The sequence below is a fragment of the Lissotriton helveticus genome, chromosome 8 (genome assembly GCF_964261635.1).
Source record: "Lissotriton helveticus chromosome 8, aLisHel1.1, whole genome shotgun sequence".
Classification (NCBI taxonomy): Eukaryota; Metazoa; Chordata; class Amphibia; order Caudata; family Salamandridae; genus Lissotriton; species Lissotriton helveticus.
Window position 1 is genome coordinate 931,241,009 of NC_136069.1, and position 21,508 is coordinate 931,262,516.

The following is a 21,508-nucleotide window of genomic DNA, read 5'->3' on the forward strand; positions in this document are numbered from 1 at the left end:
GTCAGAGGGCGCTCTATATTGCTAGTGGGAGGGCGGCTCAGCTGGGAGGCGTGGCGGGCTCAAGGGAACAACAACAACAGCAACAGAATCAAAATGGAGGGGAGGGCAGAGCAGGGCGCCGGGGGATAACACACGATGTCAATTACACAATGCACAGGTAAATATTGGAGCAAGCAAGCAAGCATCCAGTAAAGCAGTGACCAGGCGGTGGAAAATGCTAATGAGTCCTGGCGCTGTTTAAATTAATAAATAAATGCTCAAACGCTATAGAATCCTTGCGCTATGAAAATAGATAGGAAAACAACACTGAAACGCGGTTAAGTTCTGGCGCTGTTAAATTAATTAAATAAATGAGTAACACTTCGACAAGATCAGCTTTGCAGTACAATACCGCCTTTCAGCAGCAAGCAGGCAGGGGAGCGACCACTCGAGGCAGGAGCGAGGAGTGGATCACAAGGGGCCGCTCCCCCCTTCCTGGTGTAAGTGGATGGATCCCTGCTTGGGGATCACCCTCCTGGGGTGATCCCCAAGCAGGGATCCACTAGGGAAGGGTACCATTGGAAAGGGGAGATTCCCCCCTTTCCAACGATACCTCTCACAAGTGTTTCGGTGCTTGGGGGGCTGAGATAGACCAACAAGCACTGAAACCATGCGGGTGATCATCATTACATTGAAAACCAGGGTAGGGCCTCAGTTGGTTGGGGAAGCTCTTCTTCACCTCCCGAGGTCCCCCCAAAAAATGGAAATCCCTCTGCTGTTTACAGCAGAGGGATTTTGTGCCCCTGTCCTCATGATGGAATGGTTCCGTCATGAACACAGGAGCACTGGTGCTCATGACTGAACCATTCCGCCATGAGCACCAAAGGGGTTACCATATTTGATGAAATTATCGTGCTTTATTGTAAAACAACTGCGCTGCAACTAGAAAACATATGCATTTCAGCAAAGTGAGTATCATCACAAGTAAACTATATACAATGAGAAGCCTCACTATGTTTAGTACATATATCTGCCTCAGCCTATCTTCCCTAAGTAGGATCAATGATATATCATACATCTATGGGATTAGAGCCGAAACACATACCTGGTAATATTGTTAGGTAATCTGAATCTCAGGTTGAGCAAGGCTGGCATGTTCGTTTTAGGACTTATCCTCTGCATTAAAGCCCCTCTCTGTTTTCAAATGGCACGTCTCCATGTATATGATACGAGGTGTGATTTTTGAAAACTGCAGATATGACTTTATGTTGTGTCTAAATGCCAAGCTGCATTGCTAACCAAGCACAGAAAGACAGGGCACTGTGTTGCTTGACGTTGTACGAGATGTTCAGACAGAGTCCCAGAGAGAAGAACCAAGAACAAAAACATGTGCAGTGTTTTGCTAAAATAATATTGTGGCACAAAAATAAATGTGCTGAGTGTAACTTGTGCAAAGCAAAGTTGCCTACAACTTGCAGTAAGGCTATAATAGGGAAGAACTAAGTGGGCCCTAAAGGGAACTTACAACACTGCCTATGACTAATAATATAAAGCCATTAACTCAAACTACTAGTTTACTACTCACTATCTGCACTGCACACTATGTCCATCTCATCAATATAATCATAATTCACCCTGTATCCAAATCCACACACATAATATACTATCTATTTTTTATATTTGTACTAACCATGTAAAGGCACCATATTTTTGCCCAGATATACTCAAAAACACATTTCACTCTACACAAAGCAAATCACTCCGAACACTTCACAGGATGACATGTTGGCACTAGTGCAAACAAACTGCAAATAACTTAATATGTATAGAAGATGACAGACTGTTGATTTGTTATTATCAAAGTCTCAATGGATTGGTAAAGCTATTTGTGGAACTTTATACCTATGCATGAGACCTCCATAATTATAATTTTACACACAACTACAATGAGAAGGCACTAGAGATTCCAACTCAAGTTAGTCAGAAGGTAATGCCACTGTTTAAATGAGTGAGGATAATTAGGTGTGAGCGGGTAGTACCATTTTTCGGAAACCAAATGTATCAATAGAATCAAAAACATTTATTTTACCCTGAATATTCTGATATCTGTGTATATTAGGCAAGAAATATAATTTCCACAAGGCAAAGAAAGACTTTCAGCTCTCTCTTCAGAACCCAGTTTTGTTTGGCATCTATTTCCATTCTATAAACAACATTGCAGTGAACCAATCCTCATCTATCCATCTCTCTCCAAATAATAACAATATGAGAATTGAAGAGACAAGTTTAACAATGGTTCCATACAGTGCCTCTTTCTAAACGTGAGTTTTACCAACAGAACATAATTATTTAAAATAAATCACGCTGTATATGTGATTCCTTCCCACCCTGCGTAAAAGAACATCAACAAACATCCTCAAAATCCTCCATTTATAATCTTAGCTCATATGGTGCATGACTAAACATCCCTGGTGCTGTAACCATGTCTCAAAGTTTTCTTCTTTTCTTATTCTGACCAGTCCTGTATATTTATCTGTACACAGGTCTCTAACAGATACCCCAGACAGTTCTTTTTTATGTTACTCCCCAGCATAGTGCTAGACTCTGAAGGATGGTAGGGGTATGCACAAAGGTGTACTCTTTTGATCAAGGGGATCACTATACATATATGAGAAGCCATCAAATGACTAACTGTTGTGGCAGATGCTCTTGTTGTAAGATGTTGGCCTTTTTACTGCACTCAGAGGGGCAATGGCCTACTGGCTCTTGTGTTAATCTATAGTCTGTCATGACTATGCCTCCTAACTCCCACTGAGTGATAAATGTGTGTTTATATGATTAATACTTGGATAAATGAGGAGTAAGGAACCCCAATTTACAGTCCATCTTTATGTATGTTTACTGCAAGGCTTCAGAGGGCTTTATAGGGTTTAGTGATGGTCAGAGTTGATTTCAAAGGTTTTGGGATCAACAGAAAATCTTGAGTGATCAACTAGTTTGAGTTCAACTGCCACTGTTTCTAAATGAGAAATTGTCCTTTGGCCCAAATCAGAGTCCACATCTGCACTTTGAAAAGCTCTCTACACCTGTTCAAAGAACGCCTTATACCAGAGGAAGGATACCTTGGCTGTATCCCCTGAAAAGGGAACCTTTAGATCAAGGTAGAGAGATCCAATATGACACTACGCATGTTTTCTGTCAGAATATATTATATAGAAATATTGTGTAACATAAATCCCATGTCCTAAATGTCCATTAGGTGTAGATTTTCTATTATTAACTCTATTGGAGTTATATTTTGGTAGATGATATTTAGAATACAATATTTATCTCAGGCAAAAATCTGACAACAATATTCTGGCATGCCTTTCTCAATGGATTCTTGAAAATGTCAATTTCTTTACTTGTTCATGCATATGATATTTTAGTATAGAGCTTTGTAAACATTTTAAATGTAAATATAGCTCCTGTAATTTGATTTTCTTCATATAACAAAATCACTCAGCTTTGGCTTAGGTTGACTGTCAAGTAAGAGGGGGGATGGCCTAGGTGTTTTGTGTGCAATTTAAACATTACCTTTACCCATAAATGTGTGGTTATCATAAGACGTCAAACCAAATTTTTCAATTTATTGAAAGAACTGTAAAGGTTCTCAAAACAACTTGGTTTTCCACCTTTCTGATAGGGGCACATTAAAGACGTGTTTTTGCTTGAATCCCTCTGTTTTATTGAAGGTCAACATGAAATGTATTTAAGATGGCCCAAAACACATTAACTCAATCATCAACTTCAAGGATGGATTTTAGGAGACCTGGGAAACTCTTTGGTTGGTGATATAGCATTAGCAACAGGTTGAGAAAAGTCTCTTAAATTACAACTATATCATAGAGGCAAGTCCCTATTATGGGGACAAAATGCAGTCTTTCCAAGATAAGTTCAGAAGAACATGCCTTACTTCAATTGCAACACACCTGAAGGAGCTCCACTGGCTCCCCATACACAAACAAGCACAATTCAAAGTCCTCGTCTACACTTTCAAGGCGCTACATAATACTGGCCCAGCAAACCTCAACAATTGCATCCACTTTCATAAACCTTCCAGACAGCTCTGTTCATCTGGATTTCAACTTACACACATCCCACAAGTAGGGAAAACGAGATCCGATGGTCAAGCCTTTTTCCACATCACTCCTAATGCATGAACCAACCTGCTGCTACATATAAGAGCCATCCCCTCATTTCTTATCTTCCACAAGAGTCTGAGGACCTGCTTTTTGAGTAGTCCCTCTAGACACTAGGCCCTAAGTTTGGCTAGACACCTGCTCAGTGCTACGATACTCTCCCGGTTGATAGTGCTCTACAAATCTCCAGAGCATTACATAACATAACGTAACATAAAACATAACATAACAAAACGGTATGCACTTCCATTAAAACTCATTCCATTTGATGACCATGAGTTCATCTACTCAAAAGGATTACCAACACTACTTCAACAGTAAATGTCTACTATTTACATTCACACATATAATATCTCTGGACAAACAATCAGCCTCCCCAGTGCTAGCACCTATTTTCTTCAAATTCAACTAATTTTAGTTTAAAAAGTAATCACCATTCTTCAAACTTAAACCCCCATGTCTTCATTCATCCATATCTATTGATCCACAGAGATGCTTATGCATGCCAAAAATATACACAGAATCATATTTATTTATTTTAAGGGTTCAGACTATCCAACAACTGCAAAGTCCCAGAATTATAGTATAACACAAATTTGTAGTCAAAATTCTTGACAACAGAAGCTCTTCACCGTCCAAAATGACACAGAATTTTCTCTTCAATAGCAATGCAAAGACACCATGGAGCTAGCCATGACAAAATCCCATTCTCACCCCGCAACTCTTTACATCCATTGTAAGTGAATATATGGCTCAAAGTTTGAGGGGATGATGGGGAAGTCTTCTACATCCTGAATAATGTGGTATTGTTGGCAACTATGGCATACAGTAGTCAATTAAAGTATGACGTGTTTTTGGACTGGCATTATTGATGACATGTAATAGTCACATATTTATATTATTGTATACCAGGTGCCATGTTTAATTTATATAGACACTGTCCTTTGTATAAACACACCATGACCTAGAAAAGAACCAAGAAATAAATAAGTTAATGAAATATTACCAGCTTTTGCATGCGAAATTTCAGTTGTTTGAGAGGTGGGTTTAGAAGAAGACTTTTGTGTTTCATTTGGAACTGAAAAATCAAAGTTAATACTTTTTATATCTGTTTCGTAAATTCTCAATAATAGTATTGTGTGAAGCAAGCAAAGGAATTGTTATATGATGCACATTAACATGGTGGAAAATTGGATTCCTCTTAGAAGATGGATGGCAACATGTTAGATCTAATGAGCCGACAATGTAAGAAAATGAACAAGCTTATGGGGGATGGGCCAACAAGATGCACTGCAAAGTGAATGATGTTTTGTATGGGTCGACATAGGTTGAGTTATTCCTAAAAAGAAGAGCAAAGCAGTGCCAGGCTGTAAAGAGGAGGGGATGCAAAATGGCAGCTTGCAGCACGCGCGAAGACAGCACATCAGCAGCAAGCACAAAGAAACCAATTGGATGCACAAGCAAGAACAATAAAAAGTATTTTTTGAAATGGTTAAGAGATCTTCGTTACCCAAACTCATTTTAGGATCTTCAAAGATGTGGAGCCTGATAAGGTTTATTGGCATCCGATGGGTCGATTTTGGTACTGTGGGGAATAAAAACAACTCTGAGGTAGCTGACAGAAACAAAGTAGGCAGGCAGGAAGGAGGTAATAAAAGTGTGTCGACATCACATGAAAGAGTAAAATGTATGTGGACACCAGCAGCCCATTTTGATTGATTTATCACTTTACTGTGCTGTAAGGTTTGATAGAGAAAATAGGGTAGCAAATATGTAACAAATGATTTGATAAAATGTACCACATTTTAAGCCTGTGAAATTGTTGAAAAAGCACATTTACCTTATGTGCCAATGACATGAGCCTTTAAAATTGGAACACTGACCATCCCAGGGGATTCCTATGCTTGTGCATGTCATAGCTTTGCTTTTTCATCTTGACTATTGATAACTTAATAAATGAAAGAAAGAGATATATATTGTTGCTAGATTCCAGGCTCTTGTACGCATGTTTTATGAACTTCATAAACAGTGTAAATTATCCTGAATTGTAGGGTGGGGAACCCTATAATTTCTGAGGTCCCCGCACATGGGCGAGGCTATTCAAGTGCTTATGACAATACAATGGAGGAGGGAGCACTGGTTCCATATCTGGTGGATAGAAGAAGGCCTTGGAAGAGGAAGCGCTCGTTGTGGACAAAGAATAGGTACAGGAATTATCCGAATCTGGTGATGTATAGATTTGTCTCCTTTTTCTGTGCATCTCTTAAAGCCTTGAAAGGTCTAAAAGAGTGAGTAAAAATTACTTTCCCCTACCCCTCGATGTCGATCTACTTGTCAGCGGTGACAGATGATGACGTCTCGACATTGAATCTTGTCTTGAGGTCAATCGACTGTGATGTTTCAAAGTTGATCGATGGTGGTGTGTGTCGATGTCAATCGACGGAGATGCATCGACGCCAATAAAAACCTCAACGGTAGCCTGCAAGGTGTTTTTTTGATGTTGACCAGTGGGTCGGCTTGGAACAGTTCCTCCTCTCAATGGCATAGTTATCGACGTCGACCAGGACTGGTAGCATTTTTCAGTCCTTTTTCTTCTGTAAAGTCCGCCAAATGCTGGTGACAGAGCCCTTGTAGAGGACCGACCCTCTCCTTGCCTGAGGTCCTACCTGAAGACTGTGCCTTCTGCTTTTGCTGCTCCTCTGCTCCCTAAAGGTAAATCTTCTCTCTGTAATTAAGAGTGCGCCTGGAGAATGTCTTACAAATCTGTCAAGAGTCAGGAACATAGCTCTCTGGCAAACAGAGTATACAAACTCCTTGAGGATCAGTCTTGGCTTTCTTTCTACCAGTCAGGATTTTTATCAAAAAGAGATGGCATTTTTTAAGTGAAAACTGCAATAATTACCGTCAGAAAAAGACAGAAAAAGGTTGGGAAAAGCCAAAGACGTCAAGTGAAGCTGTTGTAAGTGAAATTCAGAAAGTGAATTTGGAAGAGAATACCCAAAAAGTGGCCGAGCTTAATGCTCCAATGTCCTGTCAGCAGGAGCTGGAAAAAAGAACTGAAGTAACTGCCACTAGCTGTGCATGATGTGATACTGGTTGTCTATGGATTCTCAAAAGCACAGCATCTATTTCTGATATTATACAATAGAAGATTAAAAGTGTATAGCACTGCCCATGTAGCAGGTAAAGAGGCTGTTGGAAGGCATTATGGCAAAAGAGAATCACAAATGACGCAGGCAGATCACTGTAATTACCAGGCCAGGTCCTTGTTCTAACAGATATTTTGGGCCTAGAAGAACTGGAGTGGACTTTTTGGGGGTCTGCAAAAAAGAACTCAGAGTTTAGTCAGTGAGGTTCATTATGGATTTGGAGCACAAAATGACCACACAGCTGCCAGTAAGAAAGCAATGATGACTTCAAAAAGCATGGGAATGCTAGGCGCCATCACAAATCACAAGGGAGACATTAATGCATGGAAATTGATGCATATTAATCATGAATTATAGTGTACTTCTCAGGGATGGGATGCATGCCATTATCAAAGAGAGAAAATATAATGATCGCCTTCAAAAGCGAGGGGAAATTCTGGAAAGGATGTGCTTAATGTTTTTCTCTACAACAGAAGCATGTTGTGATATGAGAGAAGATGAAAAGTGTATTGCATTGCCCCCGTATCAGGTCAAAAAGCTGTTGGAAGTCATTATGGCAAAAGAGATTGGCAAATGACTCAGGCAGAGATGTATTCCATGGACATCCAGCAAGATCATCATTATTACCATGTGTTGTTTCCAGTTTCTGATGAGGTACTGATAAAGTAGGCTCAATGGAATCTATATATTGTTCTTTAGAAGCTGTAAAGACAAAATGTTAATGAAACCGCTAGGAAAATCAAAAGACTAACTAGGAAACAAAAGTTAGAAATATTGTCATGAAAAAGTTCACCATGACATCAGTTGAGAATAAAGTGAACATATATAGAAACAGAACTTCATGTATGTAACCCCGATTCTGGCGACACAACAAAGAAAGAGGGAACCTCAGATTAAATCTTGGCTTGGACCAATTCTTCTGAAAATAGCACAGTATGTTGTGTGACTAATTTATTAGAACAAAACTCCACAAGAATCTATCAATCTGTTAAACCAACCAAGTTGAGGAAGTAACAGTCATTAGTCCTTGAATGACTAGATTATTGTCTCTGCAAAACATTAATCCATGCACTGTAACTAGTAGTCTGTGCTGAATCAGGATGTCAGCGTGGTCTTAAACCTGAAACCACATGAACATATAAACTGTACCCTGAAAGCTCTCCACTGGCTCCCAGAGGGAACCTAACATAAATGGTAAGTCCCCTCTGCTACACATAAGGAATAGTGAAACAGAGACATAGATAACATGCAGCAACTTTTGTTCTATTTTTTCAGAAAACCCCACTAGGCCGTAATGCAGACTATCTGTAACCAGACATTGAATTAACACACAGTGCAGATCACTTGGAGTACAAGATTCCAGGCTCTATAACACCCAGTTTCACCCTTTGAGCACCAAAAATGTAACTACACCTTAAGAAGCACCTGGAAACAGATCTATTCAAGTACACCTTTCACCTACAATTGACATTTAGAGATACAGTGTTCGTCTATGAGTATAGATGCCTCCTGACCTCTCATACTGGCTTTACTTAACTGCTGTTGCAGAGATTCTGTGTAAACACAACTATGCCTGGGATCACAGAACGTCAGTATGAAGAGACTGAGTCCCTATAGCACATCAGTACTTATGAACCTCAATCGAAAAAAGCTCATAGTGCTCTACCTGCCCTATTAACCTTCCCAGAGTGACAGGTATGTTAGCACCCCAGAACACAACACTCTAATCCCCTCAGGGAATCCTGGAAAAAGATCATCACCTTTCGTTTTCTCACTCATGCAAGCCCATAATAAACAAAACAAAGAAACAAGATCATTTTAACATATTTATTTAAATTATTGTGTTCTATTATAAAACAACTGCACTGCAACTACCAAAAATATGCATGCCAGCAAAGTGAGTAGCATCACAAGTAAACTTTATACAATGAGAAGCCCTACCATGTTTACATATATATCTGCCTCAGCCTATCCTCACTACATGAGCACAGTGATATATCATAGATCTATGGGATTAGAACCAAACCCCATACCTGGTATTATTGTTAGGTAATCTGAATCGCAGGTTGTGCTGGGCTGGCACGTTCGTCTCAGGACATATCCTCAACATGAATGTCACTCTCTGTTTTCAAATGGGACGTCTCAGTGTGTATGATACGAGGTGTCATTTTTAGGTCTCGCCTAGCATTGCAGCACGCATGCACTGCTCGTGGGGCATATTGTAGTAGGGTATGTTTTAGAAGTGGAGTGGAAGCCCCGCCCATCAATTCATTGGTTGGCGTCATCGTCCAGGGTAAATGCTGGCTTATGATTGATAAGGAGGCTTCTTAGTGGCGCCTTGTCACCGCCCTGTCTCCTTTTGGGACCGCCCATCCGGACTGGATCGTTTACTGGCAGCATTACACAGTCTACTTCATTAGTCAGTAAGCACTCACTATTTTGAAAATGGATACTGATGGGGACAATGGCGACTGCAGCGCTATGCGCTCTAAATTGTATGTTTTTTAAATTACTTTAATGAGCGCGACACCCGCTAGGAACATTGCGCTCACTTTATTTATTTTTATTTGACATTTATGTTAAGCGCGGAGTCCACTTCAGGGACACCTTTTTTTTTTACTTTAAAACTGAGAGCGGTACTGTTTCAAGGACACTGCACTCGGTTTCTTTATATATTTTTTAACTTTAACACTGAGCGCAGCGCCCGCTTCAAGGACACCGCGCTCAGTGTTAAAGTTAAAAAAGAAACCAAAAAAAACGAGCGTGGTGTCCTTGAAGCGGCGCCGCGCTCAGTTTTAAACTTAACCTTTTGCAATGCAATTGGACCTATTGCATTGCAAATGCTCGTTTCTTTTTGCTTGTGGACAGAGAATGTTTCCCTTAAGTTGCTCTCCTTCAAGAATTACTGCCGTCAGCAGCGACCCAGATCACCAAACATACCCTGCGCGGGCCCCGCCCCACCCTCTGGAACGGCTGCTCCCTCCCCCTCCCTGGGGGCTCAGGCAGAGTGAGGGTGGCTCCATTTTACTCCTGTGTGGGATCTTTGAAGAGCCCCGTATCCCTGCTGTGGGAGCCGGAGTACAGAGACCGGAGAGGCCACTCCTCCCAGAGCTGTGAGTTTGCTGCCATGACCGGGCTGCACGCTCTGTTCGAGCTGTTGGTGAGTGTTTATGCCACCGGTGTTAAAAGGCTGCCTCAATTCCGGTCTCTTCCCTGGTTAGAGGTGTATGTCTTGTTTACAGGAAGGAGTTTTCCGGTGTGGAGTAAAAACATTTTTCTCCCAACAATTCTGCTTTTGGGGACTCTTGATGAGTCTGTAGAGTTTGCACGACCCTCATTCTCGTTTTCAAAGCAGACCCACCCTCTTCTACATCTGCAGGGGTGACCTTTACGAGAGCAATTTTTGGTGTGTAGATCTTAGACGTATTGAGAAATGTTTGTTCCTAAATTGTTACTTTGATCTTTACAGTTATATTAAATTGTAATTGCATTTCCTATTTGTTTATGGTGTAAACACGGTAATTAAATGTCATGTTAATGCATTTCAACCGTTGTCTTTAAGAACTGTGGGTTGTTTCAGGCTAGTGGTGTGAGGACTTAAATAGTTTTTTTGGAGGCCAGTCACACCTTTTTAACTGACAGTCACTCTTTCAATTGGTGACGGTATGCAGACTGAAAAGAATTCACTTTATTGAAACAGAAAGCTGTTTCTTTTCATGGTCAGGCCCAGTTCTCTTTTTAAGTGCAAATGTGACATTTCCACTCTTTTTCATCCCCTCCAACCCACACCCCGACCCTGCGTTTAATAACATATGACCCTTTTTAAATATAATATGACCACGTGGTATTCCAATGTATTTATACCGAAAAAAGGAGTTTGTTTGTCTTTGGGGTTGAGGTGGGATCTGGGGAATGATACTGCTCTAACCCCTCGCGTACCAGGAATGGGAGCGAGAAGCCAAAACCCTCCCTTTATTAATATATAGGGGATGAACAGCTTTTAAAACTGTTTAGCCTATCACAGGACGGTGAATCCTAGTAATATGCAATTCAGAACTCAAATTTATGACAAATAACTTTAAAGAAATATGAGAAAATCACTGTTCTGTGCAGTTGCAAAGCTACATTTCTCATAAAGCTTTAGGGGAAACCTAAAGTTAGAGCTGGTGAGGGAAGGCGAGTGGGAAGTGCCCATGTTCATGGGCTATACATTATCTACTTCATTGCATAGTACTTTTAATATTCCTTATACTCATAAAAATTAGATTTGCAAACATAGGGTGAAACAGGTCCGTGGTTGTTGAACCTCTTTGAAAGATTACGTTTTCGCTTGGTAGGCCACAATTCCTTTAGAATATGAACATGTATTACGTACTTTGCTTACACAATTACATTATAAAAATCTTTTTTCCACAAGCACACAGTTTGCCCGTCTCCTGTTTTGGGTTGCATTTTCCACACTTTTCACCACTTTGTACCAGGTATCAAAAGACGTGACTGACCCCAAAGTTGTGAAAGTTCACCATCTCCACTTAATAAAAAGTTTTTTTTAACTAATCGAAGTTTCCTTTTAGAGGAATGCATTTTTTATTTTGACGAAATAATAAAAGGCGCCATTGAAGAAGAAAAGGGAAGGATTATCCAAATATTAACATTTAAATTAAAAAAAAAAGTGGGATCGCTCACTTGATCCTGAAGACTTAGGAGAGAGAATATGATTATGTTTTTTTTGTTTGTTTTGCTTTAAAAAAAATAATCAAATTCGTATCAGCCACTCCTTGGAATGCATGTTTCTGTCTGCGACAATCTGCCCGTTGTTTCCCTCTGGGGCAAAAACAGCTTTTCCTCACTCTTGGGGAGCAACAGCCTGGACACATCATAGAAGCCGGCAGGATAGCTTGTGTAGTGTCTGGCCCAGTAACTCACGCAGACACAGGGTAGTAATTCAAGACCTTCTTTATTCTTGGTCCTTCCTCTGCCAAGGCTAATGGCTAACTAACTCTTTGGTCCCCGGGCTCCTCCCTTTCCGCCCGCCCTCGTCCCTCACTCGGGCCGGTCCTAGTGCCTGACCAGTTCGGTCACCAAGCACTTTACATTGACATCATTACATCTCCACCCTCTGTGAATAAAGAAACAAAATAATATACACCACAGCAAAATAGCAAACGGTCTCTCTTTAAGGTTCTTCGATAAGGCGAGACGGTTTCGTGATCACACGTCTGGGGCGTGACTGGATGTTGGGCGTGTCGCGCTCATTCTCATCGGCAGTCTCCATCAATGACTGACTGTGAGTTGGCAGTGTCTCTGGGTCTCTCTGCTCCAGCTTCGGTTCAGTCAGTGGCTCTTGAACATTGGGTCCGCACTTTTTGAAGTACGTCACGTTCCTGGTGAGTCTTCTTCCATCGGTCTCTGCAGTGATCATAGTTCCTTTTTGTTGTATCACTTTGAGCGGAATCTCATGGTACCTGCAGTCAGTCTTCCGGTGCTGCTCTTGTCGTGCCAGGACCCAGTCTCCCTCTTTGATTTGAGGGGGAGTAGCATGACGTCGCTCATCGGCGTAGTCCTTCATTTTTTCCTTCTTTATTTTGTCTCTGGCCGCGATCTCCTCATGGTCAGAGTTGGGATATTGTTCGTTCGCTGCCGGATTCATCATTGGTAGTCTGGTGCGCACTTGGCATCCCAGCATGCGAGTGGCAGGGCATTTGCCTGTGGTGGAATGAGGCGTATTTCGGTATGCTCGCAATACCTCATTGAGTGCTGCCTGAAAGCTCTTTCCGGTGAGTTCTGCTTGCTGAAAGGCCTTCTTGATCGTGCCCATGAAACGTTTGATCATTCCGTTGGCCTGCGGCCATAATGGTGTGCTCTTGCGGTGTGTGAAGTTGAGGTGCTGAGCAAAATCAGCAAAGTCATGGCTGTTGAATGGAGGCCCATTGTCTGACTTCACCACTAGGGGAATGCCCCATGCGGCAAAGACCTCCTCTAGGATCGGTATGGCACACAATGCTTTCGTGGATGTGCACAGTTGTGCGATGGGGAATCTGGAGTATTCGTCCATGATGGCCAAGACGTATTGGCACGATTTGATTGGCCCAAAGAAGTCAATGGCAATGTGTTGCCAGACGCCCCCGGTAGTGGAGACATTTGTAGTGGTGCAGGGGGATCCGGACGGCTCACCAGTTGACATTGCAGGCAGTCCTTCAGGGTCGTCTCCACCATCAGGTCTAGTGTTGGGAACCAGACTCTTTCACGGAGTTCTCTTTTTGTGGCTACTATGCCCCGGTGTCCCTCATGTGCCAAGTTGATGACCCCTTGTCTGAGTCGTCGTGGGATCACTATTCTGGTGTCTCGTAGGATGAGGCCATTGGCTGCTATCGACAGTTCCTCGTGGACATGTTTGAATGCCACCATCTCTTTGTCATTTTGTTCACTGCATTGCGTGTGTCTCCAGCTGTTAGTTTGGATCAGACGTTTCACCTCTTGCAGGGTGGCATCAGTTTGTGTCGCTTCACAAATGGCCTCCAGTGGAACAGCCGGAGGCCTCGCTTGGTCTATTACGAAGTGAATGTATTCGTCGGCGATTGATTGTTCTGATTTGTTGGACCTGGTGGGGTGCCGGGACATGTAGTCTGCGGGGTTTGCATCTTTTCTTGGCTTGTGAATTATGGTGTAGGTGTATTCTTGGAGCCGTAGGCCCCATCGCTCTATTCTCGGTGGCATTTTTGCTCGCGGGTTTCCAAAGATTGTGGTCAAAGCTTGGTGATCAGTCACTAGTGTAAAATGTTTTCCGAAGACACCCAGACAACAGCCAGGCTTTCTTTTTCTGGCTGTGAATATGCTCTCTCCGTGTCCGTTAGACTTCTGCTGGCGTATGCCACTATGTGCCGTTGGTCTTCTTCTCTCTCATATTGCGCGAGGATGGCTCCTAATCCTACGGGACTGGCATCTACTGTTATCTCCGTCTTCTTTTTGGGGTTGAAGTACGCCAGGTCCTTCGCTGATTCTACGGCTCTCTTGATCTCTCGAAATGCCCCTTCACATTCAGTGGACCATTGGAAGGGCTGTCCTTGTTTAGTGAGCATCCTTAGCGGGTAACTTAGCGTGGCGTAGTCAGGTATATGTCTGGAGCAGTAGCTGGCCATGCCTAGGAATGATCGTACATCACCTACGTCCTCCGGGCTTGGTGTGTTGTTTAGCGCTGCTACCTTTTCTGGGTCTGGTTTCATTCCACTTCCAGAGAATATGTGTCCGAAAAATTTGAGCGTGGGTTTGTGAAGTTCACACTTATCTTTGTTAAGTGTGAGGTTAGCTTCCATCAGCGCCTGACAGACCTGATCTAGTGCTTTGTTGTGTTCTTGAATCGTTGCTCCATAAACAAGGATGTCATCGCTATAATTTACGACCTTTGGAATGTGATGTATTGTTCTCCTGATGGCCTCTTGGAATATTTCTGCTGCTGATGACACCCCAAAGCTTAGTCTTTTATATATGAATATTCCGAGGTGTGTCGAGAATGTTGTGATGTATCTTGACCTTTCGTGCAGTTCTAGTTGGTGGTATCCTTTGTTGAGGTCCAGTTTTGAAAAGATTTTGGCCCCATTGAGTGAAGTGATCATGTCACTGATGTGAGGGCCTGGATGTCTCTCTCGCTCTATTGCCGTGTTGGGCGCCCTCATATCCACACACAGAAGGACTCGGCTGGTTTCTCCTTTCTTTGGGACGACCACGACTGGGGAGACCCATGGGGTTGGTCCATCTGTTCTCGCGATGATGTCGGCTTCTAGCAGGTCTTGAAGTTCCTTCTCTACGGCCTCTTGTAGGTGAAACGGGATTTTTCGGTGGTGTTGCGCCACCGGTGTAATTTGTTCGTCTATATGCAGTTTTATTTGGCAGTTCTTCATTTTTCCCAGGCCTTGAAAGAGCTTGGGGAACTTCTGGATGAGGGTTGGTTTGTCAGTGACTCTGAATAAGATGTCCACCAATTTCAATCGCTCCGCAGTGGCTAGGCTCAGGAGGCAGTCGGCTTCGGGCCCCTAGATGACGTGGATGTAGGCTGGTATTGTGAGGTCTTGATATGACAATTCGGTCTCGAATTTCCCAAGACACGTTAGAGGCTTCTTGGACATCCACGTATACACTTGTACATGGGCGCCAACCAGCTTTGGCGGTGGTGTCATGCATTGGTATTCTGTTACTGGTAAGTAGTTTAGCGTTGCCCCACTATCTAGCACGAACTGGATGGGGTGGGAGCCAACTCTGATGTCCAGACGCTGGTACTCTTTCAGCTGATCAAGGTCAGCTACACAGTAAAGGTATTCCTTTCGGTTTCGAGGGATGGGCGAAGCGGCTCGGGATTCTCTTGATGACGACCGCCGAGATTGACATGTCCTGCAGGAACAACAGCTGGATTGTGACCACCCAATGGATGAGTCTCGCCTATCCTGGACTGCTCTGACCTGATGACGACGACTGTTTGAAGGCTGGTGTTGTCGGTGCCTTTCCCCGTGGTCACTCTTTGGTACTGCCCCGCACATGCTTTCAAAATGATTGTCTCTGCCACATTTCTGGCATTGTTGTCCTAGCGCTGGGCATGCATCTGCATGCGGGAAGTCGTATCCGCATCTGTAGCATTTGAGTTGTCTGTCTGATCGTCCCCTCGTTTGGCTCGTGTCTTTGTGTTCTTTGCTTGACTGGTGGTGGTGTCTCTTGGATCTGGAGGAATGCGCCTGGGGTGGGGATCGTCTATGTCCTTGTCGAGACTGCATCCTGAATACTTGTTCCCGTCTCTCACCTTTCCCGGTTTCTATTTTCTTCGCATGTTCGTCAGCTTGTTCATCTACTCTCGTCATCTCTATGATCTCTTCCAACGCGTAGCTTCTCTTGAGCAGCTTGCGTCTCAGTGGCTCAGAGAGACAACCTTCAATGACTCTTAGTCGCAGGGCGTCCTCAGTTGAGAACTTGTCGAAATCACAGTACTTCGGCAATCGTCTCAGACGTGTTACGAATGCCCCCATTTGTTCACCTTTCTCTTGCGCGGCCAGGTTGAATGCGTACCGCTCGAAGTCGATGTTCCTTTTGTGTAGGAACTTGCCGTCTAGTGCTTCGCGTTCTTTCTTGTAGGAATCAAAGGACTCTGCTGGCAGTTCTTTTATTAGTTGTCCACCTTCCCAGCCAATCAGGTTCTTGAGAGCAAACAGTTGCTCTTCGAGGTCTGTCACCTTTGATGCTTTCATGAAGTCCTCAAAATCTTCTATCCATTCTTGCCATCGCGGGCCCATGCTCCCGCCGGATTCAAGAACGAGGGGTTTGGGGCAGCGCAGGAAAGATGCTCTCATCATGCTTGCGGGGGCTGAGTCGGGCATTGTACGCCTGTGGTTCCTGACTGCTTTTACAGTCCTAATTCACTCTCTGTTCTGTTGCACTCGCCAGTGCTTGTTTGTTGTCTTTGTTGCACTCGCCCGTGCTTGTTTGCTGTCTTTATTGCACTCGCCAGTGCTTGTTTTTTGCTTCCGTTGCACTCGCCAGTGCTTGTTTGTTGCTTCCGTTGCACTCAACAGTGCTTGTTTGTTGTCTTTGTTGCACTCGCCAGTGCTTGTTTGCTGTCTTTGTTGCACTCGCCAGTGCTTGTTTGTTGCTTCCGTTGCACTCGCCAGTGCTTGTTTGTTAGTCCTGTTACCTTTGCCAATGCTTGTTTGTCATCCACCAATGTTTGTTTGCTGTTTCAGTCTCTTTGCCTGACTTCAAAATGGCTGCCGATGGTCCCTCGCAGGGGATTGGCCAATGCTGCCTGACTCTAAGATGGCCGCCTGGGAATCTCGTTTTCGGTGAGATTCCAGTCGTTTTGCTCGTTCTTTGTGCCGGAGCCACTTAATCACTCGGCACTTCCACTCCCCACTCACTGCTTGTCGGTTGCAGCCGCGATCCACTGCCAGAGTGACTGCTGCAGATGAGGTTTGATTTCTTTGTCTTTTGCCGCCGGAGTGGGCTCCCGGTTGGTACTTTTGGGCGATCCGCTCGAGCCTCACACGTGGGGCGAGCTTTGCTTCTTCCGCCGCCGGGGTGGGCTCCCGGTGGGCACTTTGCACGGCGCGCTCGAGCCTCTAGACGTGGGGCGAGCTCCGGGCCGGATATTTACCGCCTGGTTGCCGCTGTAGCCGTCTACACACTTGGGGTCTAGTCGCTTCGTTGCCAGTTGTAGTGTCTGGCCCAGTAACTCACGCAGACACAGGGTAGTAATTCAAGACCTTCTTTATTCTTGGTCCTTCCTCTGCCAAGGCTAACAGCTAACTAACTTTTTGGTCCCTGGGCTCCTCCCTTTCCGCCCGCCCTCGTCCCTCACTCGGGCCGGTCCAAGTGCCTGACCAGTTCGGTCACCAAGCACTTTACATTGACATCATTACAGCTTGGAGGGTCAATGCATGTGCTATAGATTTCCGAGTTCTTAGTCCATGTCACACGCTTTTTGTAACGCTGACGCACACTTCCATCCCAAGTCGATAAATGGGGAGGGGGGAGGTCTAGTGCTTACATTGAATCAAGCGCTAATCCCAAATTCCTTATTTGAAAATTCACATAAACTTTATTTCCATCTCTTGTTTCCTGCCAAAAAGGGGACTGGTTTGCAAGAAGCTAAGCACCCCTAGAAGTATGGGCATTTATAACATTGTTCAGTGAAACTACTTTCAGCCACTCTGCGTATTAACTTGCTAATTTAGGGAGCGCCTTTTCAACAGATGCATGTGAAATGTGTTCTGTCAGCCAGCACCGTCTCAATGCCTCCTCATATTTACCACCAGTGACACCTACTACAAATGCTTGTGGAGTTTGTGGTATAAAAAAAAAAAAAAATGCACTACCGGACCCTACCACCCTCTTCGTCCCATTTCCCTACTTCCGGCTTTCTGCAAACTTACGGAGAGGGTAGTCAATAAACAACTTACCGCTTTTTTGGAAGCCAATAACATCTGGCACCCCAACCAAGCAGGTTTCAGATCCCAACATTCAACCGAAACAGCCCTAATCTTCTCCTCTGAAACCCTCCGCGCAGCACTGGATCAGGGAAAGAAAGCATTCCTGGTTCTGTTAGACCTGTCCGCGGCGTTTGATACGGTGTCCCATACCATTCTGCTGGACCGTCTAGCCGCGGCAGGAATTGCCGGAACTGTATTGAGCTGGATAAAAAGCTTCCTCGCGAATAGGAGACAAGTGGTGATCTTAGGACAGTACAGGTCAGAAGAAAAGTCAGTAGGCTCTGGAGTCCCCCAGGGCTCATGTCTGAGCCCTACGCTTTTCAATATATATATATGGCCCCACTAATCACCCTCATCTCGTCTTTTGGGATAGATACCATCGCATACGCAGACGATACACAGCTCATTTTAGTTATGGAGAATGACACCTGTGAAGCCGAAACAAAGCTCCGAAACTGCCTTACTGCCACGTTCAAATGGATTAACCTAAACCATCTCAAGTGCAATACTGGAAAAACTGAAATTCTACCCTTTGGTAAAGGAAATACCTTCAACCCCACATCTTGGTGGCCAGAGGACGCCATCGCCCCCCCAAGTACTGCCTCCTCAGTCCGCAACCTAGGGATCAAATTCGACCCCTCCCTGAGCTTCAAACAGCAAGCCACAGCCGTAGCAGGGACCTGCTTTGGAATTATAAAAGGGCTCAGGAAATTTTTCGACCTGATCCCCATCTCCGCAAGGAAAACGGTAGCAGTAGCCCTCATAACCTCCCGCATCGATTATTGTAACAGTCTATATGCAGGGACCAATAGAGAAGTCTGTCACAAACTACAGATGGTGCAGCATGCGGCAGCCAGATTAGTGTTAGGATGGAAAAAGAGAACCTCGGCCACAGCAGCAATGAACATCCTACACTGGTTGCCCATCTACAAAAGGGTTCTCTTTAAAATCCTACTGATCACTTTTAGGGCTTTTAATGGAAAGGGACCCAACTACATACTAAAAATGTTCAAACATTACACCCCATCACGATGTCTCAGATCCCAAGGGTCCAATCTTCTCACCATTCCTAAATTCAGACTCAAGACTAAAGGAGGAAAATCCCTGGCGGTATTGGGCTCCAAAGCCTGGAACACTCTCCCCCATCATCTCCGTCAAATCCTCACAGAATCAATCTTCAGAACAACCCTCAAAACTTGGATCTTCACCCTTTCCGAAGAACAATGTAAAAACTTAGTCTAGAAACTTTCCCCTTTTGCCCACCATACTTACCAGACGTCTATTTTTTCTTCGACTCGCTTTCTACAGCGCAAAGACGCTCCTTGGAGTGCAGCCTGCGCTTTACAAAAACCCCATCACATCACATCGCATAAGGTGGAACTGTGCTGTTCATGCACACCAGGGTCGAACTGGGACAGAAAATGGGCATGGACACCAAAATAAAAATGCCCCCAATAGTGAATTAGATAGCTAAACATGCATTGGCAAAGTAAATAGGTCTCGCATAGGTGAGACATGTTGGCTTTGTCAATTTTAGTTTTTTTAAAACTATGTTACACAGCAGTGCGAGTTGCTGGGCAACACGGCTTGAATTCAAGAAATTAAGTGCTAGGACGTGGCCAGCATTGACCATGACTTTTCATTTTATTTTAAGCATGTTGCACAGCAGACTGTGCTGCTGTGCAATATGTTAAAAAAGCATTTGAAATGCAATGGGTCTCACATTTACGCGAATTTAAGCTATTGGCACTGTAAATGACAATGCCTTTTATTTATGTTTTAAAAAGCAAAACATAAATAAAAGGCATTGTCATTTACAATGCTGATAGCTCAAACTCGCGTAAATGCGAGACCTATTGCATTGCAAATGCTTGTTTAAAACAGCAGATGTAACTTTATGTTTTGTCTAAATGCAACGTTGATAACTGAGCACAGAAAGACAGGGCACAGTGTTGTTTGGCCTTGTACGAGAGATGTTCAGACAGAGTCACAGAGAGGAGAACCAATAACAAACGGCATTTGCAATATAATAGGTCTGGTATTTGCAAGAGTTTAAGCTATTGGCATTGTAAATGACAATTACTTTTATTTATCTGTTTTAAAATCCAACACATAAATAAAAGGCATTGTCATTTACAATGCCGATAGCTTAAACTCTCACAAATGCGAGATCTATGGCATTGCAAATGCTGGTTTTCTTTCCGTTCCAGTGCTTTGAAGTGACTTAGCTGACGTGCAGCGCAAGGTGCGATCTCCAAGAAACGAAGACCACAGCATCACAGCTTGGCTGATTTAGAGGGGTTTAGCAGCGAGTGGTCTTGCCAAAGCCCAATCATCCTCAGTTAGCGCAGGCTCTCTGGTTTCCATTTTGCAGGATCTCCCTTATGAACGTCGCTATGTTTCGACTTTCCACGTGCCACTGGTGTATAGTTGGAATCATGCCAAGACATTAGAGTCCAATTCCTGCACCTTGGCCCAGCCTGTCTGAAAAGAGTCTTCCTGCAATTGGACCAATGTACTCCTAATTAATCTTGGGCATCAGAGATCTAAAATAGCAAATCCATATTATGGGATTTATGACGTTTCAACGCATGCGTTTACAACGCATGCCTTTACGACGCAAGTTTTACAATGCAAGTCGTTACAACGACTTGCGTTGGGGGGCGCTGGATAGTGAATAGTTTAATTTACTATTCCAACTCCAGTCCCCGTGGATAGTAGGGAAGGTGTTGGATAGTAAATTAAAACTATTCCCTATCCTAGAGCGCCCCCAGCGCAAGTCGTTGTAAAAGTTGCGTTGTAATGGTTGCGTCGTAAAGGTACTTCGTTGTAAAAGTTGCGTTGACAAGGATGTCCCCCATATTATGCATTATCCAACTGACTGTTACATTCAGTAGTGTCTACTGAAATACGAATGGCTAGGACAGCTCCACCAGAGTGAATCATTTCCACAGCATGGTACATACATGTGGGCATCCCTCAACGTAGGGTGTCTGACTAAGATAAAAACGAAGGTGATGGATGGCATGCTCGTAAGCATCTACAACACAGGCAGTCGCCCTACTCCAGAACACTCAGACATGATCACCTTATGTAAATTAGAGTAATACATATTTATAGCACTTATAAGTAGTTATAACTACCCAGAGGATTGCTTTTAACTATGTTAGAATATGAAAGAATGAGGAAAATTTTCAACATTCTAAATGTATGCCTTGAAGGTATAATTCAC

General features: G+C 43.6%; 1 protein-coding gene across 4 annotated transcripts in view; it reads right to left on the reverse strand.

The window, feature by feature from the left end:
* The window catches only part of ABI3BP (ABI family member 3 binding protein), a 2,192,437-nt gene that overhangs the window by 397,150 nt on the left and 1,773,779 nt on the right, over positions 1–21,508 (reverse strand). For 3 of the 4 annotated variants that reach the window (XM_078657771.1, XM_078657774.1, XM_078657773.1), the window contains 3 exons: positions 7,937–8,011; positions 5,671–5,745; positions 5,167–5,238 (listed from right to left, as the gene is read on the reverse strand). In XM_078657771.1, the coding sequence (XP_078513897.1) occupies positions 5,167–5,238; positions 5,671–5,745; positions 7,937–8,011 (222 nt within the window). The remainder of the gene's footprint in view (positions 1–5,166; positions 5,239–5,670; positions 5,746–7,936; positions 8,012–21,508) is intronic. The other variant, XM_078657775.1, reaches the window with a different exon arrangement.